Source organism: Excalfactoria chinensis, chromosome 4 (genome assembly GCF_039878825.1).
Source record: "Excalfactoria chinensis isolate bCotChi1 chromosome 4, bCotChi1.hap2, whole genome shotgun sequence".
NCBI lineage: Eukaryota > Metazoa > Chordata > Aves > Galliformes > Phasianidae > Excalfactoria > Excalfactoria chinensis.
The window spans coordinates 21,492,956-21,518,627 of NC_092828.1; the positions used below are offsets into that span (position 1 = coordinate 21,492,956).

The 25,672-nt window shown below is 39.3% G+C and overlaps 1 protein-coding gene across 3 annotated transcripts; it reads left to right on the top strand.

Moving 5' to 3' along the window:
- The first annotated feature begins 10,099 nt into the window (after positions 1 to 10,099).
- On the top strand, positions 10,100 to 25,276 carry NSUN7 (NOP2/Sun RNA methyltransferase family member 7). Of its 3 annotated transcripts, none has more exons than XM_072335646.1 (15): positions 10,100 to 10,404; positions 10,731 to 10,856; positions 11,558 to 11,637; positions 11,858 to 12,202; positions 12,573 to 12,631; positions 14,629 to 14,759; positions 16,013 to 16,165; positions 17,253 to 17,436; positions 18,232 to 18,442; positions 19,061 to 19,204; positions 19,810 to 19,911; positions 20,438 to 20,552; positions 22,341 to 22,458; positions 23,035 to 23,804; positions 24,780 to 25,276. In XM_072335646.1, the coding sequence occupies exons 4-14, from the start codon at positions 11,962 to 11,964 to the stop codon at positions 23,767 to 23,769; spliced, it is 2,193 nt and encodes a 730-aa protein (XP_072191747.1). In that variant the 5' UTR covers positions 10,100 to 10,404; positions 10,731 to 10,856; positions 11,558 to 11,637; positions 11,858 to 11,961; the 3' UTR covers positions 23,770 to 23,804; positions 24,780 to 25,276. The 3 variants fall into 3 exon arrangements, with proteins under 3 accessions (XP_072191747.1, XP_072191745.1, XP_072191746.1); XM_072335645.1 differs by having other exon boundaries at positions 10,115 to 10,404; positions 10,731 to 10,926; XM_072335644.1 differs by lacking the exon at positions 24,780 to 25,276 and having other exon boundaries at positions 10,111 to 10,404; positions 10,731 to 10,926; positions 23,035 to 24,152.
- Positions 25,277 to 25,672: the final 396 nt, after the last annotated feature.

Genomic DNA, 25,672 nt, shown 5'->3' on the forward strand with positions numbered 1-25,672 from the left:
GGTTGTGGCCTGGAGCTGCTGGAGTTCAGGGAGTATCTGCTCAATGCTCTTCTACAAATGGTCTGATTTCTTGGGTGTTCCTCTGTGGAGCCAGGAGTTTGACCCAATGATTATTGTAGGTTTATTCTGTCTTGGGATATTCTATGAATGTATAATACTTTTAGGAGTTGGCCAGATATTTTCCTCTTTATTAGGATGCCCAACCTGATGAATGTAAGGTAGAGTCTTGGTCTTACAAGTATTTAGTGAGGGAGGGGGAAAAAAGACCACTTTAACGCTATTTGCCTATAAAGTCAACAAGGACAAAGGTAACAATCAAACCAGCTGGCAAAACCTAGCCAGAGGGAAGTTGTTGGATAAGCCTGGTAAGAATAAGGGCTATGTCATATAGAGAGCTTTGCATTTGCTAGCTGTAAGCAAGTAAACTGTTTGCTGCCATTGCTTCCTAGATCTACTTACATTCCTAATGCTCCAATAAGTACAAAAGAGTTTGCAGCTACAGGGGTAGGACTGAAATCAAACTCACAGACATCTTGTTGCAGGATCTGACCCCGACAAAGTATTATGCTACAAAAATGAGTAGTAAGAAGCAAACTTCCTTTAAAAAAGAGCAAGAATATTGGCCAATATATAAAAACATGATGAATGCATACATTTTGGTAACGAAACAGACCAATGCATAGATAAAGTAGGTGAAAATTATGTGCTAACATCTAGATTTCTATCAGTTGTAAAATACCTACTATCAAGCACAGTCAATGACTTTAAGTTGCCATTCTAATTTCCTTTTCTTCTGTCACACTCTTCTCTATGTTTCAAAATACTTAAATAATTGAAAACTAAGCAAAACTGAGAATAAGTTAGCAGATAGTAAATGAGAGTCTCATGAATATCCTAGATCTGAACTGCTGTACAGTAGCTAACACAGAAGGGAATTTACCTTACCAGTGACTGCAGGCATTTTTATTCAGGATTAAGTTGGGAAGAAATTGGCTGCCTTGTTCCTACAACTCCCCTTTGTGGACAAGATGTAGATATGCAGAGGTTTAAAAAAAAAAAGTACAGGAGTTGCTCCTTGCTCTCTGTGCTGTGAGCAACTGCCAAGACAAGTCATTTTCCCCAGCTGAAGGAAGCCTTTCTTCATTTAATAAAGGGAAATGCCTGAAAATATACGAAGCCGTGATGTTGAATTAAAACAGTGTGGTTATACGCCTCGATCCTTCTGGCTCCTTGCTTATTATGTAGTATGAGATGATACTATGACAACAAAAAAATAGTAAAATGATTTGATAATTACGGTGATATACGCATTCATCTGTACCAACTCAAATATCTAGTTCTGCAGCACTCAGGTGACTAGTAAAAATATATATATACCAGCTTAAAATGTAGCTGCTGTAAAACAGCTATCAACATGTAAGTTTCTAATTACTGCTAGGACCCTGAATGTATTTACACATTCAGCTCTCTGAACGTGTAGTTAGATGTTTCTTTTTTAGGTTCATGACCCACATCCAGGAGGGAGCAATGTCTGGGAAGTTTGTGTCTCAGCTGTGCTTACTGCTCTGTTTCAGAAGTAGCAGACCCATAGGTGTTTCCTGCATTTGACACGTTCTTAATGGAAAGGTGATGAAAGTGCTGAGCTGTCAGTCCTGAAGACTAACATTTGCTACTTACCCAGAGGACAAAAGCATCCACAAGCTAGCCTTAGCTTTGCCGTAATACATCACAGAATTTTTTGCTAAGCAAGTTTTTACTTTAGAAAACTGCATATAAAGCTCCTGATGTAGGAAGTCTAAAACTGTGTTTTCCTAATGTGTTCGAATACATAAAGAACCTCAGCATGCCTGCTAGTTAGATGTCTTCACACAAACATTCTTTCTATGGCAGAGCTTGCAATGCTTTTTCCTCTAGTGTAGTCAGCCAGGCTGTAGAAAATTATCATTGCTACTAGAATGCTGGCAGTGAATCATTTGTTTCTCTGTGGTCAGGGTATCTTTTGGTGTCTGTTTGCCTCCTTCTTCACAGGTCCATGGATTATAATTTAAAAATCTAAATAAAATGGCTTCTCTGCTGCTGTAAAACTGGGTATATTCATCTAACAAGAGGCTTAGGAGGAAGGCCACATAATGGTGACAATATTATTTTTTCTGATGATTTTCTTGTTTATTAACCACTCAGCACGTCAATGTTTTGGAGTATTTCTAAGACTTCGATAGCAAATGTCTGTAAATCTACAGGGGAAAAGTGATTTATTTTTTATTTATTTATTTATTTTGTTCTAAGCTTCATGCTGAAATGTTATGTCTGTGGTAGGTCAAGAAAGATTCAAAATGAGAAGTCCTTCTCTCTACTTTAAATGAGACATGAACAGCTCCATAAAAAGCCATAGGAAAAGAGGCTGTACTCAAAGATGAGGTAGAAATCGGACACAACTGTCACAGGGAATAGTATTGAAGATCCACAGTGCTGTGGCTTCCATCTGTGTGCTACCCTCTATGAACATGCTCTACTGATGGGCATTTCCTACAAATCCATGACAACCCTGCAGCTTAGCTTGAGCCGCTTTCCACAACTAAAGTTAAGCCACTGTTTCTTTTCCCAGCTTCACAACAGTGGAACAGATCTCAGTCCTCTCTGGGCTAACACTGAGCACTCACTTGAGTGATCTCATCAATACCTGTGAGTTTTCTGAATCAGCTAACAACGCTGTTCCATCTGATTGCGGGTACTTTGCAGTAGAAGTGATAACAGTGGACCAGAAATCTGGGGGGGGGGGGGGGGGAAGAGAACAGACAACAAATAGGAATGTGAAGCTTGGAGATGCTCTGATTAAATTCATTTCAGTTAGAAGATTAAGGCTTTTAGTCATACTTTATGTTTCAAACCTGAATGAGTTAGATCTGCAGTTTTAGTTGTGGGGCTGAATGTGAATACTAATACTACACCAGGAATCACACTATTAGTTTAGTTTTGGAAGAAGCTCTGGATCTCAAGAGTTGGCCCTAACTCTGCTGTTACCGTGTGCTGTATCTCCACTCTTACCAAAATGAGTGTTTTTCTGCTCTCAGATCGCAGCTGTCACTCATTCCTTTGATCCAAGACTTTCAAAGAGTAGGGGAAATTTTATTATTTGACTCCAGGGCTTGGATTCCAACAGTGAGAGATATAGAGACAGAACAAGGAGAATTTGGATACATGGCATTAATGCAATCTGATAATTAAGCTGCCTGATCAAACGTTATCAGATTGAGCATGTCTTCCGTTGAATTTATATTCATGTTTTGAGGAGTACATTTAGTGTAGCATTATAGGATTTCATTGTTGAGTTTAATCTAAAAGAAAAAAATCTGTACTAATCTGTAAATCTGAGTTCTGGAGTGATGTTTTTCCTCTGGAATTTCTCTTACGCTAAGGAATAGCGGGCAGAACACTATCACTTACACAACATCATCACTAACACAACTCCCTTTTACAAGTCTTTCAGACCAGGAGGTCTACCCTGCTACCATCCTCTCACCAGATGGCAGGAACTTTCACATCAGTGGGGTTCGTTGCCAGACATCAGAACCACCACATGTTGAAGGAATATGAGAAATTTTGCCCAAAGTTCTGAATCTGTCACCTGGCTGTTTGCACCTTAACCTGAAAGATAAACTTGAGAGACTAAACCTGAGACCTTTCTCAGGAGTAACGTGATGCCTGTGTAGAAGGTTTAAGTTAATCTCTGGAGTATCACTGAAATTAACCTCACTGTAATTATTTGGTATTTTCACTGGTAGACCCCAAGTTATGAGATGCACTAACAAAGTTGCTGGGCGAATATCCTCAGACAAAAGTAAAATGCTTTTCATTTGCTCTAGGAATGCTTATCAGTTTTCATAAATGCCAATTGTCTAAATGAATAAACGAAGAAATGTCTCAGCTCTGTGGACCTATTTAATTTGAATTTATAGCTAATCGAGTTTTAGCCTGAACTGGGTGACCCAGAGCTTTTTGTGTTCAGTGATATGCTGTTGAAGCCAAGGGGGGTTGATCTGAAGGAACAAGATAGGGATTCAAAAACCTAGAAAAGAAAGATTACAAAGTAGATGCCTTGTCCTATAATTTTAGTGTAAATTTATTTGAAGTTTTGTTTTGGGGGAGAAAAATACACTTGCATCTATCTATTTTCCTTTCACTGATGCTTCTATGGGTACGGGGTAGCTCAGTAGCACGTATAAAAACTACTGTTAAGAGCAAAACCTCCGAATTATTAAGTTTATATCAAACCAATAGAGATTCATCTTGTCAACAAGGTCAAAACTCAGAGCCCCACAGTCCTTCTGTTGTCATTAATACTACCACTGAGCTTTATAACAACCGAAAGAATTGAGCAAATACGGCTTTCTATGTCTTTTTACAAGTTCATATTGTAATAGCCTACACTAGTGAAATAAAACGAATACCTCAAAAAAGAATCTTGTAAAGCTTTGGAAGAATGGGATGGGTGGTAAATGTGATGATCTGCTCTATCTGCTGTATTTTCATTTGTTATTTAGTGTTTTCCTTTCAGTTTCCTTCTATTTTGAATTGAACCATTCTTTTTTCCACCTTTAAATTCAGCAGCCTCTACTGGAACTCATGTTTGAGAGTGATTACTCGCTTTTGAAATATTGATGCACACAATGTCCTTTGACTTGAACCAGCTTGGCATACAAATACAGAACCAGGGAAATTTTACATGGGATCTATCCAGTATAGTTGTTTTGATTTAGGAAAGATAAGCTCCTTGGTATTCTTATTCCAGATAGTTCTTTTCAAAGGAGAGCCAGTATGATCACAGTGACACACAATGGGATTCAGCAGCCCTAGTTATTAAAGGTAATGGATTTAACAGCTCAGATTATACACTAACATCAGCAAAGTAATACGAAGAAGCACATAAACCATGAAGTACAAGGTTCCATTCCCAGCCCATCTGACAATAAGAACGGTAAGGGAGTAACTGTCTAAATCTTTTCATGTAGTGTTAAATGTAAAAAAGCTGTCTTTCACACTCCGTGTAGACAAATTCAGTAGTGAATTGATGCCTTCGGTCTCTGTAGAACAAACTGAAACCTACCAGCAGCCTTTAAAATGATTTTTCTGGTCTTACAGCTTGTGTGTTTCTATCTGCTTCAATGCTGTGATCACTTACATGAGACACGTGTACTGTTTTTTGCCTACAAAGCTGTTATTAGATGTATGAAAACAATGGAATGGTTCTTTTCTAACACCTGCCCTATTTTGCGGAGTACTTAAATGGTGTGGAATAGAGGCTGTGGAAAATGCCAGATTTGATATCGGGCCACTGCTGTTCTTTGTTCCCTAAAAGGTATACAGTGAGGAACGTAAAGAAAGGAAAGGATGGGCACTGTGAGAGTAGGCTCCAAGCCTTTGCAGTATCTGCACTGTGAGATAATGAAAAGCCAGTTTTGAAAGTCATTGAGGTATGCAGGTTATGTGTTTGACAGACAAAAGGTCTAAAAAGAGCTACCAATCTGAGACAAGACAGAAGGCACCCAGTGACAAGTTCCATTTAATTTCAGATTATGTCCTGAGCAACGCTTAACTCCACCAAAAGACTAGAGTACAAACTGAGATACAAAAAGCCTGTGTTTTTCTTTACCTTCCTAATATTGGTGAATACTCCTTTGGAACCTCTGTTTGTTGAGTGAATTTATTTACTTGTTTATTTTACCCACTCTAGTTGGGAGAGCTGTGTCATTTTTGTTTGCTCAAGAATATGTAAATGTAACTGACTTGTCAGGACATTTTCCTTATCTCTGCTAGGTAATGGTGAAAGTACTTTGCAGGATGGAATGGCAATAATAAAAAAACTTGTCGATAGGTGTTATTAACTGACTGATTCATCATTACTGTTGGAAGACAGTGACAAAGCATGTAGAATGGAAAAATCTCAGTCAAAGGTGCTTAACAAGTCAGCTGCAAATGGTAAAAAGCCACAGAGAGCAGCGCAGTGTTTCTTATTCCAATGGCAACATAATGGATCAAGAGACCTCGTTTCAGGCCAAAGATCTAGTGATGCAGATGTGCTGCCACAATATATGTATTTAAGTTGTATTGCTCTAAAAACAGTTCTCACAATTCCATTTCATATAGAGTACGTTTCAGATATAATGGAATGATCTTGTGACTAGGACTGAGCTAAGTTAATTCGGAGGTTTAAAATGGTTGGTGTTTTTCCAACAAGAATTAGAATCATGGCTTTATCTGAAATGTTCATGTCTGTAAAGTAGTGCTTGAGATTTCTGAAACAGGGCTCATCTTCATTGCCAGAGGAAACATTTGTACAGGCACTGTGAATGCTCTTAACCAGAAAGATGTCCTGTAGTGAAGATGTCTTTCATCTTCAATGGCAAAGTCAGTATGTTGAAATTCAATTGAGCATTAGCTCTTCGGTGAATCATTTTCAGTATGAAAAGAAATCAGGCAAATAATGACAAAGGTGGTCATTTTCTGGCTTACTTTACAGTTAATAGTCTGATCCAGTAAACTCTATGAGATTGCAGTAATGTGCACAAGCTGGTGAGAGTTTGGCCCCAGGAAGTATGAATCTCCATTGTTGTAGTAGGCCTTAGTGGGGATTCGGGTTGTGACGTAGTACAGGGTAACACTCCATCTTCTCAATTTTCACTTTTTCAACATTGCCTAATACATGAGGATCTTTTAAGAGGCACATACAACATACTTTTCAACTGAAGCTATTTTCTAGATGATGAGATCACTGGAATGCAGGACTCATCTGCTGACCACTCCAGCACCAGGCACGAGTGCCCTTGTATAAGCAGGCAGAGTTGTTTGATCTGGCAGACAGGTCCTCTTGGTTTTGTAGGTAAAAAACTGGAGCCTCAGCTGGAGATGGAAGGAATTTGAAAACTGGAATTCCCCTCCAGAAAAGGGAGGAAGCCATGCTCATTGATCATGGATTATGCTAACAATAAAACTAAACCCAGAAAAATGGGTGCTTCTGGACAGTAGGTGTGTGTTCACTTGGTTTAGATTTGAAGCTATCTTAATGTCTTATTTATAGCTTACCCTTCTTCTTGACATGAATACTGTAAAAAAACAAACAAAAAAGACACAAGATCAGAGGAGAGATGTGAACTTGGGTTTCCAGAGAGCTAGCATCTGTGTTCTCTGTATGTACCAAATCTGAAACTCTACGCTCACTATGAGAGGGATATCAGCCAGAGTGAAGAACGAGTGGAGAAATAAATGTGCATAACCTCACACTGCCAGTTCTTTCATGCAACTGGATGCGTTAAGTTTCCTTGTGAATGGAATGGAAATGGCAGCTTGCATAATGCACTAAGGATCTCAAGCTCTCGTTGGTGGATGTTAACTGAGCAGAAGTACAAGGTAACAGTCTTTATCATGTATCAGTGAACTCAGTAGGACCATTTAAATTTAGTTTGATAATACTGATTTCTATAGGGAGGGTTACCAGGATCCTGCCAGCCAAAATCTGTTCTGACTTCCACTGCTACATATGCAGAGGAACTAGAGAAAAACAAAGGAGTCCACTCCTGCTCCAGCTGTTGCAGACATTTAAGGACTGTCAAAAAACTGATATTACAGGATAAAGGAGGAGAATATGTTGTTTGTCACTTCAAACACATTCCACAAAAATCATTCTAACAAGGCAGGTTATAATTTTATTTTCAATTGTAGTGACATGAATCTTTTAAGCTTCAGTTCTTTAAGTATTTATAGCTTCAGGGCTTTCCATTCTGTGTAGATATGCTCACCTTTGTACAAGATGAAGATTAAATGAGCTGTTTATGTCACTAAAACCCGAATGTGTTGTCCCTGACAGGTGAAAAAATGTTCTTTCTTACATGTTGGCAAACTGTATGATCACTGCTTCTTTGGTATAAATTACCTGTGGTTTACTTTTTTACTGAGTCTTCTTGATGTTCCTGGCTAACATTTTTGCAGCTTGATTAATATATATGTCACTCAATATTGTCTTGCACAAGGGGCTTTCTGTGGCTTGTATACAAGATTTTGTTTTTCTTAATAGACTGCAAACGTTGGCAGTTGATGTGACACGTATCAGATCTTTACATTTGAGCTGTAATTTGACTACAGAAGGAAATACTTGTACTGGTTGCTGTTCTCCTGTTTTAAAATTCAAGGAATATTGTTTTAAACATGGCTACGTTTATTTTAAGGACACCTTAAGAGCTTTTGTATGGATAAGTCAAACTTCAGATCTGTTGAACAGCATTATTCTGAGAATGATCCATTTATGCCAGAAGGAATTCTTGCCTGTGATGGAAATGTTTATGAAAAGTATCCATGAATAGCAAATCATTGTTGAATCCTAAGGTCAGTGGTAAAGGCTGCCATATTAGTTCAAGCTCATAACCATCAGAAACAAGGAACTGTATACATTCATAACTTACAGACCAATGAAATTAAAGATAATTGTTTCATAAATACACTGGCTGTGCTTTTGCCACAAATCTTAACCATACCATTTGATAACTTGGAACACTAAGGTCGTTAGTGCCAAAATATATAATCACTACTAGTAATGGCTGTTTACCTTGGTTATTTGTGATAGGAAGCTGCATTATTCCCTGCTCCCCTTTCTTGGATAGAGCCAAAGTTGCTAGGCAGAGGCTATTTGCTCTCTTCCATTTTCTGGAAGCAGTTCACTTTCCCACAGTCCAAGCAGTCTGCTTTCAAACACCTTTTTCTGCCTAAGCCAGTGCAGCAGTGCTTTACAACACAGACATCATGTAACCAGGAGAAGAGAATTTTTAGATCCTCATCAGCATCTCCGCATCTCCGTGTACGTTCTGCCGTGTCCTGCTTCATTATGCTTTAATATGAGCATCTGTAGTGATTTTGTATAATCATCAGATGTTCGAATAGGAAAACTGCTCTCTAATCCTTTTTCAATTTTCTGCTCGTGTGAATCTGAAGAAATTATTTCAATATTTAAACTATTCAGATACTTGCAGATGATTTGCTGTCTCGAGAGCATATTTTTGAAGAATTCAGATGTATTCCAGTTAGTTCTGGAAGGGCTTAATTCTCAGTTTTAGTACAAGAAATCCTCATTGCCTCTAAAGAGGCAACTTGAGATCCATCGCTGCACAGGGGATATTTGGTGCTGAAAAGAAAGGTGAACAAAAAGAGGCAGAAGGACGGCAGTATGAGCAGAAAGTGAGTGTGCAGAGCACTGCAGAGGCTGGAGAGCATCCAGCTCTAGCCAATGGCCAGCAGCACCTGCTCTGGTGAGCATGAAAGCAGTGGATGAAGCCTGTATGCTTCATAAATGGTACCTTGACTGTGAAAGAGAAGTACAAAAACATGTGTGCAATGGGGCAGTCATTTCCAGTCAGGCTTTTAAAGAGTCTCACCTTATCTATTCGCACAAAAGGAAATAGCAGAAAAACCTCATTTCCATCTGCACTGTTACTGATGTAGTTCCTCACTGATCTGAACAACACAGTAACCGCATACTGTTCCCCCTCATCAGAAGGGATTCAATTCTTGTTTGAACTGCTGCATGCCAAGTTTCCCCAGCCTACATGACTGCCTTTGCACTTTTGATGTAAACAATTGCAAAGTCTGGATGCAAATAAAGGCCTAATCTGTCTATGTGCTTCAATACCAAATGAAAGCAGAGGCTGAGATAGTTAAGACACCTGTGCAGTTAACAAGGTGTGAGAGCAAGCTGCTAATTTCAAGTGCAGATGGATAGTGATAGGGTTGATAAATGGGGTTACTCTTTTGTATTTGGGATTTCCAACCCTGTCACTGTGGTGTTTTAACGCAATTAGATACCTGAGTGTAGATAAGATGTGTATTTCGAAGCAGTCACTGAATTTACAGGAATTCATGCTGTTTGGGGATTTAAATGTTAGAAAAACAACCAACCACTGACACCACAAGAAGAAAGGAACAGTGAGAGACGCTCTCACCACTGAGAGACGGGGACTTCCGCAGAGCTCCTGCCATGGTAACCCTCTGGAAACACAGCTCCCATGGACACACACCTGCCGTTGCCAGGGCGGTTCTTGGCACTGCTTTGTGTTTTTTTGTTGTCTTATGTGAGCCACAGAGAATCCCAGCACAAGCTCAGCCTGGCCTCTGCAGCCCCCCACGTCACAGCCTCATCCCCACCACGGCACAACCCCTGTGGGGAACTGGGGAGGCAGAAGCTGCAAGGAGAAAAACCCGGCTCTGCCCTCCCCACCCTGCCCTGGAGAGTGGTGCCATCCTGGCCTGGCAGTATGAGGGTAGGTGTGCACCTGTAGGTGCGGGCTGTTGGGACCCAGGAGGGCCAGCTGAGCTCTTGCTTCTATGGCTGCTGGAGGAGCCTGCATCCATTTTTCTCCATCGGTAAGTGCACTGGCTGACAGGGCAGCGTCTCTCATACTGGGAAGTGATGGTTGAAGAACCTTTATAGGTTTGAACCTGCTGGTCTTGAGGCAGTTGTACACAGTGAGTGTCCCATGTAGGCAGTGGGCAGGTGTTCAGTGGATCGCTCTTTCCCATGTGGCTTATATACAGCTCTGTGCTTGCTTCCTTCCTCCTCTGCTGCTGAAAGCCTGCAGCCCTGTCTGCAGCTGCAGTTTGTCCTTGGGTAGAGGTAACTGTGGGCAGGGGGCTGCCTGCTTCTGTCATACCAACGATTTCAGAAGAAGTTTTCATATCCCTTTGCACAGATAATGGCCACAACCAACGTCTCTTTTGCTTTGTGATGCTGCTGGTAATACTTGTGGAACTGCTATGCTAACAGAGTTTCCTGATTGTTGTGACTGGGTCAGTGAGTTATGCCTTGGAAGCAGAAGGTGAGGAGATGCTTTCCTGTCCTTTTTCACAACCAGTGTTGTCCAGTTGCTGCACCTTTGGGAACCCGAGGTTTGTCTTTATTTTTCCTTTCTTGACTGAGTAATCTGCATGAGGTGCAGCTCATTTTTTCCACAGACAAACAAATGGGTCTTTTCTCCCTTCTCCACTTATTCCCAGCTGTACATCAGAGTAATCTTGCTTGATGTTCTCTGCTTGGCACACAAGCTGTGACTAACAGCACCACAACTCTGATGTGTGTTTGCATGGGGCAGTGTGCTGTCATTTTTATTAAAGCAGCATTTGTCTTTGGAGAAAGTGTAAGTCAAATCTTGATAGCAGCCTTAGCAAAGACTGCCTTAGCAAGGAATTTACAAATAATAACCAGGAACTCTGCAAGCCTTCAAAGTCCTGACACCACAAACGTTGGTTCACTTGCTGCTTGTTCTCAAAAGAAATAAAATATTTCATGTTTGGCTGGTGGAGGGGCTTGAGCCTTGTTTATGTGGAATCATCAACCCGCAAGTTGTACCAGAGAGATTTAGATTAACTAATGTATATTTATCTTTGCTCTATCACAAGATTTGCCTTGGCATAGTTAACCCTGTTCTGAACATTTAACCTGACTTCTAAGCATAGTCATAAATGCATGTTACAACAACCAAAGCATGTAGGGTAAATAAGATCTCTATAATCTCTTTAGGATCATTTAATGTAAAGAACTGGAATCTAGGAAGCAAGTAACCAGTCTTCTTTGTATCTGCGTTAGTGAAAATAAATAAGGTAAGTAAACTACTATAAATGCTTCTATACAGCATGCAAGTTGATGGACTCACACGAGTACATGTGTATTTGCAGGATTAGTGCCTAAGAACAAATAAACTCTATTGAAAACCTGAAAATGAAGGGAGAAGTGTATTCTAGTGAAAGAAGATTTCACAGTTCAATGTAAGCTTTGGGGTTTTCTTTTATTTATTTGTTTGTTTATTTGTTTGTTTTGCAGGACTGTGACTTGCATGACCAAGAACTGGAGAAGTGCCAGGTTCTAAAAGGAACTCGGTACCTTCTCATGAGCGTGTTAGAAATTATACTTCAGACTCGAGTGAAATGAAAATTTCAGATGAAAAAGGAGCTGCTGAGACAAGAACAATGACTGTGATTAAGAAGAATGTCTGCTGTGACTCCGTATACGTCAACGCAGCTAAGATTTTTCAAGGCATTCGTAATAAAAAGCCAAAGGATAGAATGTTAGTGCGATATGGTGATGACTCAGTATCTCCCATGCTGATTCTTAAAGATGAGTGTTCCCAGCATTTATCTTACGACCTGGCTTTCAGTGCTCTGAAATGTAAGTACAAAATGTTTCCAAGAATCGCCAGTAGAAATGATATAGCAGAGAGAAGTATAGAAACTATTTAGTTTCTGCCTGATGACAGAGATTTGGGTAATCTATTGTAAATTAAGTAGTCATTTACTACTAGACTAGTCGTATCCCTCAAATATTTAACTATATCTAAGTGTTGGTTATGTTTTATAGAATCAAACATTTAAGATTTGTACTTTTTCTTGTAGGGTAATCAGAATTGTTACTGTACATGAGTAAACTTAATTTTTATGATGTTCAAACTTCCAGACTTTTCTCTATTTTTTCATAAATATTTGCTGTTCTTGCACATAATTTAGTATTTCATAGTATAACTTGTCAATGTTTTTTGCAGATCAAGATCTCCTTGAAGAAATACTGATAGATAGTAATGTTTACCCATGTCATTCAATAGTAAGTGGACATTATATTAAGAAAATACTTTTTGTATTTTCTGAGTTGTTGCAGTTAGAATCTTTTCAGATGGTTCTTTCCATATAGTACCCTGAGATCAAAATATTTCTATTCTTTTTCATTAGTTGTCCAAACCATGAATCTCCAGTCTTCTAGATGAGCTGTTAGTGAGATTCCTTGGTGTTGCATCCCAGTGCTGGGAATTAGCTCCAGAGAAAGAAACCAGGAGAGTGAACCTTAATGCTTACTGCGCTGTATTACTGGCTGTGTGGTGCTGTCCGTGAGCCAGGAAAAGTCACATAATAGGATACCAGCGACTATGGCACTTGTCCAGGGAGTTTGACCCCTGGGTTCTGTCTACTTCTTGAACAAGGCAAGGTAGTTCAAACTCTTGTTTGCAAACTCCCAGGAGCATCCTAACCAATCCTGCAGGCAAAGATCTTTTTGTCCTCTTCTCCTTTGTGTGAAGCTATCTTTTGAATGCAGTGTATGGCTTGTCCAGTTTTATTGAGTACAAAGAGCAAGGACTGCCCAAGTGCAGAGATTGGGGCTTTTGAAGAAGCAAAGAGAAGCTTTTGGATTCTATCTTGGTTCCTCTTGTTTTTACACCGAATGGTGCTTTGGATAAAATAAAGAACAGCACTCAATGCTTTCCATCCCATTTGAGTCCCCTTGTGAGTGGAAAGTGTAGAGTGAACCATATCAGACAAAGGAAAATACTGACCCCAGGTTTCATTTCCTGGGCAAAGTGTTGTGAAAAGAAAATCTGGAGAAGGCAGAACAATCTGCTGTTCCATCCTGTGGTGCCTTTGATGCTTTTTGATAATTACAAGATTAATTTGAACTGGTGTTAATTGCAAAGATTGATGTGAGAAGGCAAATGATCCAGCAGTAACGTTTGATTTTCAGGTTGCTTTTGCAAGGAGATGAGACATTTTGTATTTGATGGTGTGCGTCTCATAATTTGAGTTTTCTAGCTTGTATCAGTCGTATTTGTGAGAAGGTAAGATGTATCCAAGAGTAATGGAAGTGCTGGTAATTCCTGACTATAAGAAGGAGTTGCTGCTTAACGTTTAGGCATGGGAATGAGATTTTACCCTTGTTCTGAATGCCTGTAATATAATGGCTTGAGCTCATCAGTTACTATATCCAAAGAGTCCTATGAGAGAAAGTGATAGGAAAGAGAAGTTTCATTGGAGTTGTTCATTGTCTTACACAGGAGACTACTGCATGATACGGACCTTTTTATTTATTTATTTGGCTGGTTGACTGTGAAGAGGAAAGGGACCTGGGGGTTTTGGTTGATGCTGGGCTGAATATGTGCTGACACTGTGCCCAGTTGGCCCAGAAGGCCAACGGCATCCTTGCCTGTATAAGAAATAGTGTGGCTAGCAGGAGCAGAGAGGTGATCATCCCTCTGTACTCAGCTCTGGTGAGGCTGCGTCTTGAATATTGTGTTCAGTTTTGGGCTCCTCACTACAAGAAAGACATCGAGGCCTTGTAACAGGTCCAGAGAAGGGCAACGAAAGTGGTGAGGGGTCTGGAGCACAAGTCTTATGAGGAGCGGCTCAGGGAGCTGGCATTGTTTAGTCTGGAGAAGAGGAGGCTCAGGGGAGACCTCATTGCACTCTACAACTTCCTGAAGGGAGGTTGTGATGTGGAGGGTCTTGGCCTCTTCTCCCAGGCAACAAACAGGACCTGAGGAAATGGTCGCAAGCTGTGCCAGAGGAGGTTTAGGTTAGACATAAGAAGGAACTTTTTCTTTCAGAGAGTGGTCAGGCACTGTCCCTGGCAGTGTTCAAGAGGCGTCTGTATGAAGAGCTACATGATATGGGTTAGTGGTTTGCTGTAGCTATGGTAAAGGGAGAACGGTTGGACTAGATGATCTTGTAGGTCCCTTCCAACCTTGTGATCCTATGATTCCATAATTCTATTTATTTATTTTCAGAAATAAGGCGAAGTGCCACGTTCTCTATCCAGTTGTTCTTCTGTTGCAGCCGGATGAATTAACTAGCCTGCTTCTTGTGATGCTTTATGACCTGCAAGACAGAGAGTTTGAAGCACGTGTGATATCTGATGAGGAGAAACCTATAGCAGAAGTTCGGGAAATAGAGAATTTTCTGTACAGGTACATGTGCTAAGAATTTTGTTGTTGTTGTTGGTATATGTTAGCAGAAATGCAGGATTTTATAGCACCTGCTTTTTTTCCCCCTATTTTGAATCTTACAGATACCTTTTATATTGAAATCTTGCAAAATTAGTTTGAATTTTTGATGAGAAAGTGATCTGAAGGGAAACTTTCTTACCCCTGTAATAAGAAAACATTGCTAACAACCTACATTGCAAACTATTTTACTAGAAATAAGTAGCTTATTCTGGAGCTCTTGAAACTACTTTCATATAATTTTAGAAAAAAAACCATAATGAAATATTTCGCAAACATTCATAAATATGTCTATACTCACTCATGAATTGTACAGTTCACTACACATACATATATATCGCTAAATGTTCATAAATATGTTGCACAGAAGGCATCAATGCGTATCATAAATGTTACACTCGAGTGTATATGTAATAGTCAAGTGCCAAAGGGTTATGGAATGGAGTAATGGTCCTTTATTTAGCAATACTGCTATTATGGAACTTTGTTAAATACATATTATATAATTAGATGGAAAGAACCAATAGGTAAAATTAAATAGTATTCAAGAATGCATTTCCTAAGTCTGCTGCCAGTTCTTAGACAGAATTGTACTGCTGTTAGGTGTAGAATAGCCCTAAAATTTCACAAGCATCCTATGTGCAAGGTGTTCATGGAGGGCAGACAGTGATATACCTTAACACTAATGAATTTTGTTTGTTTTGAAGTATCACACATGAAGATTAGGCATAAAGATTTGGGAAGAAAAGACCCGAAATATTTATAGTCTGACATTTTCATGTAATAACAAAACCACCTCCTGGCTGCCATCACAATTCTGTCATTTCTCTACCTGGTTGGAGGTCAGCTTTCTTTATGTGGTCATTCTGCACATGTTTATATTTCTATCATTGAACATCCAGCAAAATTGTGATTATATTCCATAGATGACAGTTCCAAATCCAAATTTTCTCTCCCCCTCTGCTTTTCAATATTTTATTTTTCACAACTTTTGGAGACTTGTTTTGTATTTGTCTGCCATAATTCCAGACCTGTGCATACTCAAAGACAGTAGTCTCAGCCAAGCTAATCTACAGTAAAATACCCACACCTATGTATTTTCTGTATGAACTTGCAAAGTGAGGTCTCGCTGTTGTTTTCCAAGCAAGAGTCTGTTGTAATAGAAACACTGCCTGTGAGTAGTTGGTGAGTAGTGAGCTTATGACTATATTTCGTAGGTTTAGGATCAAACTGGCAGCTGCACGTGCAAGATGTCGCATCAAATATGATGCTCTTTCAATTGAATACTTTCTACCGGAAACTATAAGGAAGCACGAACAAAGAGCTTCTGCCCTACCTTTATGTGCTTGGATAAATACACTGAAGATCAGGTAACATCTTAAAAGTGTCACTAATGTTTTAGTTTTTACATATGTTATTGGATAGTTGGCTGTACTCTTAAAATTTCCAGGCTAGTTGATTACTGGTAATTTAAGTTTCTTATCGAAGTCCAGCTTTTGCTTGTTTTGAAGTTTTTATATATTACAGCAGCTTTATTCATGAACTGTAAATGGAAGCTACAACAGAGTTTGTTACAGACTATTGCTTATGTGGATATTCACCAAATAAGCAGTTTTTTTTCCTGACGATCTTCCTCTGAGGACGAGTAAATTCTGTGATGAAAAACAGAGATCATTTTGTAAAAGCAGGTGATATTTAAGGTCTTTTCCTACCTAGGCCATTCTGTGCATATTGCCAAGGGTGCTAAGACAGATAAAATACTTCAAACTGATGTTTCTTATGTAAAGATAGTGTCAATTACTAACAAGTCTTTTAGTCATCATTCACTGTCATCAAGCATGTAACACTGGTGTACATAAGCTCATACGTACGTAAAACACCACATAAGCTCAAGCGCTGTCTAAAAGTGTCTAAAAGTTTTGGTATACATACCTTTAAATCTTCATGATATTTGAATTGCAGACCTCAGCATTTATGCCTTTGTTATGTTCACAGAAGGATTACTTCAGATAGTAGTTGTTAAATTCATCGGTGAGCCGGGATACACTGAAAGCAATTGAAAGAATGAAGCTATTCTGGCAGTAAATGTGCTGCCAGAGCTCAAGGACATCTATATGAGGGTGCTTTGAATCATTCTCTGGAGACACACACCTCCTTCTTCATCTGTGTTATTGGTCTTACTGATTTAAGAGTCAAAAACAGAACTTAGAAGCCTGCAATAGTGTTATTTCCCCTCGTGTGTCAGATAGTACTACTGCTTTACGTGTGTGTGTGTGTGATCTATACAGATGTTTTATACACGGATGCAGTATGTTTTACACAGCTGCAGGTGTAGGGATGAGTGTATGTATACCAACGTAGACATTAAAGAAACAAAAGGCGGTGATCAACATCAATGTGAGTTATGTTGCTTATGAAGGTGGTGTATATTTAATGGTCAGAACTGTGTGTTAACAGCCTTGAAGATGCCTTCGAAGATCTGAAGAGTAAGGGATTCAGTGAAGTTGAATCTGTGTCAGACCTCAAGGGCTACACTTACTGTTTGGACCAGCATTGCCACAATGTCTTGTGTTTCCCTTCCTCTCTTAAAGACGAGCTGCTTAATTTAGATCTTTTTGCAGACTGCAGACTCTTACTGCAGGTGAGTTGGTGCCACCCTTGAGTAATATGAATCTGCAAAGCAAAATAATGCTTTACATTCAAATAAGGTCATGCTCTGTGTATGACAGGATATAATAAGGACTGCCCCATTGCATGAGGCAGGCAGAAATGTGCTCTCAAAAGTTTTTGGACGTGTTTAAAAATCAGAAGTTGAGAAACAGATTCATTTATTAAGATTTACATGAAAATATTAGTACTTGTAATTCATAATTACTGTGACGGTAATGAAATATTGTGAAATTAATTCTAGAACTGTCAAAGCTGATGAAAAAGGTGGCTGCACTTCTGAAAATATGAGGAACATTTCTGTGTAACTGAGTGTACGTTATCCCCCCTTAGAAGATGACAGTTTGCAAATATTCACGGCCTGTAGCTGAAGAGGAATATGGTGAATATTTCTGATGGAATATTGATAAACAGGACAGAATAGTTCAGGTTGGAACGGTAATACAATCGCAGGAATCATAGAAAGGTTGAAGCTGAAAGGGACCTTTAAAAATCCAGTTCCACCCAACCTGCCATGGGCAGGAGCAACTTTCAACAGATCACATTGCCCAAAGCCCTCTTAAATTCAGTGATTTTGACTTAAAATACTTGGTTTTTGTCTCCTTAAAAATTCTCTATTAGCAGCTATCTGTGATCAGCTCTTTCTCCTCCTCTCTTTTCTATTTATCGTGAAAATAGTGGATCAATTTCCTACTTTGGGAAAGAAGATCAGTGCTCAGAGAAACCCAAGCAGTTGATAACACTGAATTTTTGTGTCACTGTTTTATAGGATAAGTCTCGCAGCCTCGCTGTACACTCTGTACAGGCGCTGTTGAGTACGGATGATGATGTTATCATGGCTCACCTGGGTTCCCACCTCACCATTGCCCATATGTCAGCACTGAGAAATGACAGCACATCCACAGTCTTTGTTTGTGGTGTAAAAACTTCTACAAAAGCAGATGAACTGGAAGACTTGTTCAGTAACATGGGATGTAAAAGTACGTGTTGAAACAGTTGGTGCGCAGAAGGTATTTCAAGGTAGATTTTGATAGGGTTTGTGATAACTATGAATAGGTCATAAAGCTATCAGAATTTAGAGATCCAGTCTTTGAAGATTTGGGAGGGTAGTAATAGATTATTTTTGTCATAGAGTGAACTGACAACTCCTCAGCTACAATCAGGCTTAACAAGGTTGCAGATTAGCCAGATTCCTGAAACGTTACAGTGAAGTTCTTCATATAAGTAGTTCCTGTGTAATGGCTGGGATCTGCAGACTTTGGCATCCGTGTATGTAGTGTATTGGCCATCGCTTTTCAGGTCACCTGTTTCTGAGATTGCTAATCCAAAATTGATACATTTGTCCAGAGGATGTGATCAGAACAAACTGTAATAAGAGTGGCAACCAATTAGCAGTCCCTTCAGTGGAAGATGCTAAGGCTTCATCCCTCAGTCTACCTGAAATCAGTGGGATGTTGGGGGATCTGGTCCACTAGGGTTGTCGCTCTGTGGAAATTTGTGTAACATTGCTGTCTCTTCAACCCCATCACTTTAAAATTAAGCAGGCTTGCTTTAATGTTCACCTGCTGAGTCACACCACCCTTTTTGTTTTATTTCAGATATTAAGTTGCTACATGAAGACTTTACTGAGATTGAACCGAAAGATCCCAGACTTCAAAATGCAAAAGCCATTTTGTTGATACCACGGTGTTCTGGACTGGGCTTTAGTAATCCAATAGATTTTATTTTGACTGAACATGGAGGTAACTTCTGATACCATAGCTAATGCGTGCTTTCTGGTAGAAATAGTTCTTCAGGTACTGTGATATGGATAATACAGATGCTCTGATAAAACATAATCCATAGACTGTAGACAAATAACCATAACCACAGACTCACCAAGGTTGGAAAAGACCTCTAAGATCATCCAGTCCAACCATCCACCTGCTACTAATATTGCTAATATTACTAATATTAGGAGCGCTTTGTAAAGGAAATTTCAAGTCAATGTTAGGAAATTTGAGGGTTGTTTTGGGGAGAAGAGTATATATTGTCTTGGTTTTCAGGCAAAAAGACAAAATTTATGTCTATACACAAGTACGTAACTTTCTATTATCACATTCCTTTAATGAGTGTTTATAATAGCCTTCTCACTGTTCAACTTTCATTAAACAGAAACAAAGAAGAGGCAGTAGTAATTAAACTTGACAAGGAAAGAATTGCTTAGGCACTCGTGGTACTGTAATCCGTAAGGCCTGCCTTCTCACTGTACCAGTGACCATCAGGTCTGTTACCAATGCTTTTTCTGCAAACAATGTTAAGAAACCAACAGCAGCCATGTTAATAAATGAAAAATCTTTGCATTTAGATGCAGGATTGCTGAAAGACCTTTACCAAGGATCTGTGTCTAAGGATAAACTCTGTACTCTCGCTGCGAGGCAGCTGAATGAGTTGATGCATGCAATGAAATGTAAGTGCTGGCAGCCAGGTTCCTGGAAAGACTTTTTTTATACTGTCAGTTTGATTGTACTGCAACCAGACTTATATTGTTAAAAATACACCCATTAGTCTATGAGTTAACAGTAAACATTTAACCAAAACCTCCAAATAATGATCTCCTCCAGCTTAAGGGTTCTTGCGTTGTGATATTTACATTAACACAACATTTAACGCAACAGCCTGCATAAACAGGTTTGCATAAACAACTGCCTGAGTCAGGTTCGATTTTGGCTAAGTTGTAAATGTGGTCCATCTCCAAACTGCCATTTTCTTCTGCCCTTCCTTTAGCAGATGTGTGAAAAGACAGCCCTGAATTTATGCTGAAATCCACCAATATTTGAAAAGATTTTGATTATTAAAAAACTCGTGTGCAGGAGAGCACGCTTTATTGGTAAAAATAGCACTCAAGCATAACTTTTATTCTGCTTTTAGTCCTTACTGAGCCACTGTGTATCATGGGTTTTAACTCTGAACTCTTTTAACACTTTATTTTGTAGTCCAAGTACAATCTATTGTTTACTGCACTTCTTCAGTTTACCCAGAAGAGAATGAAGAAGTGGTGCAGAAAGCGCTGGAATCTGCTGTGAAAGTGAAAAAGCTGAAACCATTCAGGTATGGCATGACTAGTTTTGTCTATGGAAAACTTGAATTAGCGTAACTGTTATCCTTGTCCAATCTGTGTCTTGTATTAGATTAACGCTTAATATCATCTTCAGCTGCCTCTGATTCCACTCTTTTTGAAGGTAAGAGAGTAGTAAGTAGTACTCTTAATGTTCTGATCTATTGCATTCCCCCGTAAGTAGCTTAAAAGAGAACAAAGCTAGTTTAAGACAAGATAGAGATTGGAAGTCAGGCAAATTGCTTGATTACACCAAGCTTCTGACTTGGAATGATCAGTTCCAAAGGAAAAAGGAACCAAGTCTTAAAATGTGAGAACAATAGAAGAATGTGAACCTCTGCTGCTCCATTGCTTGTGTTTGTATTCAGAGTGACTCTGGGGAGGGTACAGGGGTCAGGCTGCATTACCAGAGCGTCCTGTATAATCATAACATACAAATATGTATGAGAAAATTGAAATTCCGCTGAGTCTGCAATGTCTATAAGACATTTACTGTGTGGGGGAGGAAGCAGGAAGACCTTAGAACTCAAAGGTCTCTGAGTTATTTGAATGTAAACAGTACACATGTTCAGTATTTATATCACAGAAATAATATAGATAAAAAAAAAAAAAAAGAGGGTTTTGTTCAGGAGCTTTGATTTTTCTTCAGGTAAAAGAAGTTCCCCTTTGTCAAAGAAAGGCAAAAACCTCCCCCAAGGAAATTTCCTAGAAATCCTAAAATCTCTTCTGTGTTTTGCAGCAATGTCAGGACACTTGTCATACCACCACCACATACCACCACCACACACCACTTTCGCTTTGAAATACCGCATAATCACAGACCATAGGAAAGGTAACTGAGCATGTTTGTGGAACTCGGCACAGTTGTGGCTGAGGATGGCTGGAACTTCGTTAATGATGATTCCAGAATTAGTTTCTCCTTCGCTGCCATGCACAGATGTTGGATTTTAGTCAGGATACCATGAAGCTGCTGGCAGCCAGTGTAAACAAAGCAGTAACAGAATACCATAAATGAAATAGAGTGTGATCATGCTTGTCTTAAGGTGAAAGCTCAGCTATTTAAGACCCATGCATTCCTTATCGTGGCTCCTTGTGCGTCTCTCTGAGCACGTGGTAACTCATTTACTAGAATAATACAGAACAGAGTAAAAAATTCTGAGCACCCGTGTTCAGAGTATAGCTGCTCTGAGAGAAACAAGTCATGCTAATAAATGTCCTTTGGGATCATCACATATTCTGTCCTGTGTCAGATCTGTTCTTGGCCTTATGAACCAAATCACTGTGACCTGTTTGCAACAGCTGGGAATCGCTGGAGTGTAGGGGGGATGGAAGAATAGCAGACTCCCTTCCCTTCCCAAAAAACCTGGAGCCCTGGTTGTTGAGTATTGCAAATAGGCTATTTAGCTTACATCAATTATTTACTAAGAGCACATACTTACTGACTCAAAGTCAACCTCTTTATAATTTCTGTGTCTTGCTGAGTGTCTTCAGAGCATTCCCAAGTTCCTGGTCACCTGGATTATCCGGCTATGGCAGCCTTAGGAAAGAATGTAGTTCTAAATTATAATGATATACATTTATTATCTGGTGGTTAATGTCATTTAATATTGAAAATAACTCTAAAAAGATGAATTCTCACGTCTCAGTTTGCCTTTTTTAAAGAAAGAAAGAATGAAGATAGGCTTTCATTTTCAAGATGCACTTTACAAATCACTTTTAATATATCCGTGTTTTCTTCCTTGTATATTCTTATTTCTGGGTCATTTCTTTCTTTTTGGCAGACTGATTCCTCCTGTCTTTACTGCCTGCTCCAATCCAGATTCCTGCACTGATTCTTTCTTCAAAATAGAACCATCAGAAGTTTCCAGTGGCTGTTTTCTGGCTGTTATAGCGAGAGAGGTAAGAAAACTAAAAGTTAAAAGCACTTTATAGAGAGAACCACTGTCATATTCCACAAAAGGAATTCATAAATGGAACGTGTGAAAACAATTCAATAAGCCTGGTTGATTTTTAAGATTTCTTGAAATGACCAAAGACTTGGTGAGAAAAGCCAAAGGAAACTTTGCTGAGTAAACTGAAAAGCCTTGGCATGATTTCCTAAGGAAAGGCTTTAGAAGGATGATCTGCATTTCTGAGCGTCAGGCTTTTCACCTTGTGGCTGGGAAAAGTAGAAGTTTTTTCACCAAAAAGGGGAGAGGGGACTTTCCAAGCCCATACGGTTTAAATGATCATGCTGTGCAGACATTTGTCTAAGCCCAGAACTCATTTTCCCTCTTCTAGCCCGCAGAGGGCAAAGTCTCTGGAAGAGCCAGTGTTCAGACACCACTTCACACAGCACTCGGGTCGTTTATTTATTGAGCAAACAGCAATTCTGCCACACCTTTCTTGTGGAGTAGATCTTGAGGAATCTGGACTTAAGGAATTGACTTTGCAGCTGTTTCTTAGATTCATTATTGTTTCCTTTGACATTTTCAGACAGACTCTTCCGAAAATGTGTGCCCTAAGGATATTTTGTCTCACGCTGCAGAAAAAGGACTACTACTAGACAGCATCCTAGGTACATCAGAGGAAGAAGAGAAGCAAGAGGAGGTGGTAACACAGCATGGAAGTGATACTGCTCATACTCGCCTAGGGCCAAAGGCTGCTGAGGTTCCTCACCCCAAAGCTGTATCTAGCAGGAAAGCTGTATCTAACAGAAAAGCTGTATCTAACAGGAAAGCTGCATCTAACAGGAAAGCTGTATCTGCTGCATCTAACAGGAAAGCTGTAGTTGTAGTACCTAAAGCTGTAAGCAAACTGAAAAAAGAGAATTCCAACCAACCAACCAGTCACATTCAGCTGAAGAAACCCACCACTGAACCAGGCTCAGATGCGGGAGTTTCTAAAATGCCGACGCACACAACTGTTGTCAAGGTGCATGGAAAGCAGACACAAGCCAGACAGCCGACACGAGCCAGAAAGCCGACACAAGCCAGAAAGCCACTTGCAGAACATAGAAAAACGGTCGCAGTGAAGATAGTGGAAATTGTTTTTCCTCCAGTGTTATCACCATATGTACATCCTCAAGGATACCAACCCAGGCTGCCAGCTCATATCTCTTTGCTCCAGTCCAGACAGAGGAATAGAAGTTCGAGGGATAGAGAACCTCCTCCACCTGTGTCTAACATGGTCGAGCCAACTGTGCTTAGAAGTTCTCAACCAGGGCTGTAAGAATCTTCAAACATTTGCCATGCCTTTTAGAAAAGGTAAAGATTCCTGTATATATTTATTCACGCGTGTAGATTGCAATGAACCTTTATTCATTATCATCTTACTATGAGACTAGTTCTCAGATATTTGCATGGAAATAGCTATGTCAGCCATTTAAAACCAAGAATTACATTTTAAAGTCACACAAGGCTGACAGACCACTGGGGGAGTAAGGTCAAAAATACCGCAGCTTTTTGCTATAGGCTTTAAAATGACAAGTTATAGCATACAGCTTTCTCCCATGACCTGCATAGCTACGTATGAATCTATTTCAATTTATAAAAAAAAAAATAAATATTTCTTTTTAAAGTGAGACTGCATTTAATAAATGGCTGTTCCTGTTTACAAGTGTTAGCTACTGCTTTTCTAAATGACCTTTTGGACTGAGACACATAGAAACTCAGCCTTATGCAGTAAGCAAGTTAGTTCAATTCTATCTCTCAAGCCGGGTGTGAATTTTTCTACAAACAGCTGGCCAAGTACATTTGAACCCATAGGATTTCCAGTATTAATTCCTTTGGTTTCCACTCACAGGCACTTAAAAATATTATAAGGGGAAGCTATATAAACGATGCATTATCATGTCAAGTCAGTATTTTTAGTAACATCAGTCTATATCATATAACTCTTCTCACCTCAGATAAGCTGCTACTGTCCAAGTAGGTAATTTTTATGAATAACATAACTATATATCCAAATAAATAATGACTAAACACAAGTAATTTGCCACTGTTCAGAAATCAGCTGTGGGAACCTGCCCTGTTCCCTGTTGCTAACAAATGAAGAATAAATGGTGAATACCTACGTTTGTTTTCTAATCTGAGCACGATGTAATAAATGACTTAGTATTAAATATGAGCAGTTTGAATAGAAAAAGTACTTCAGGAATTGTTAGCAACTGTTTCTGACAGGACTTAGACCCATGAAGAGACGACGTTTTAACATCTTTATTTTCTTCCTGTCCACGCCAGCCAACGTAACTGGATGAGCATTAGAAGAAGGGATGTATTACATCATTGGCACAGAGAACTGCCACTTCTTCATCAGATAACTATTACTGCTTCACTGAATCCATGAAAAATTCCATTCATGTTTTTAAGCAGAGTCGCCTGTTGTACTCAAAGGTTTCACTCACCTGCAGTACATCTCTGTGAGTAACCTACGCTCCTTACCTGGTCCAATAAAAGGAAAAGCTCTGTTTTTGTTGCTGAACAAACCTGTTTGCTTGCAATGTACAGAACTGGAACAAAAACTAAAAAATCCTACGTTATTTCAAACCACCTTCAAGGAAGATTCTACGTAATAGACAAAAGGAATGGAAAGAAGTGTTGGCTTGTTTGTTTTTTAATACAGTTGTTAAATGCCTAAAAGAAGCTTAAGAGATTCTTAAATTAGAGAAGTGATCTTGAATATTTTTTAAAATAAAGATCAGTGTCTCTCATTTACTAAATATTGATAAAATGAATTCAAAACGAACATGCTTTGGGCTTACTCAATGATGTTCCACACTTGGCCTTATACCTTGTTTTGAGGGAGCCGAGTCCTTGAGATGTTATGGAGTCCAAACCAGTGGTGACCATGATATCTTACCAAGAATACAAAAGAGCCAGCAGTGAAGATTTTAACTGATTCAGCAGGTTACCAGCTTGCTTGGTGAGCACCAAACATCACCTGGTGGCAACATCTGGGATTGACTTCAAATGGCTTGTGGATAGAAGCCTGAATGCTCAGTTAAACACTTAAAAAATATATTAAAAAAAGCAAAGTAAAGCTGTATCATATATAACCAGTTCTCAGTAGCCCAGTTAAGTATTGGTAATTTTCAACTGGAAACCACTGATTCACCTTTATAGATACAAATGTC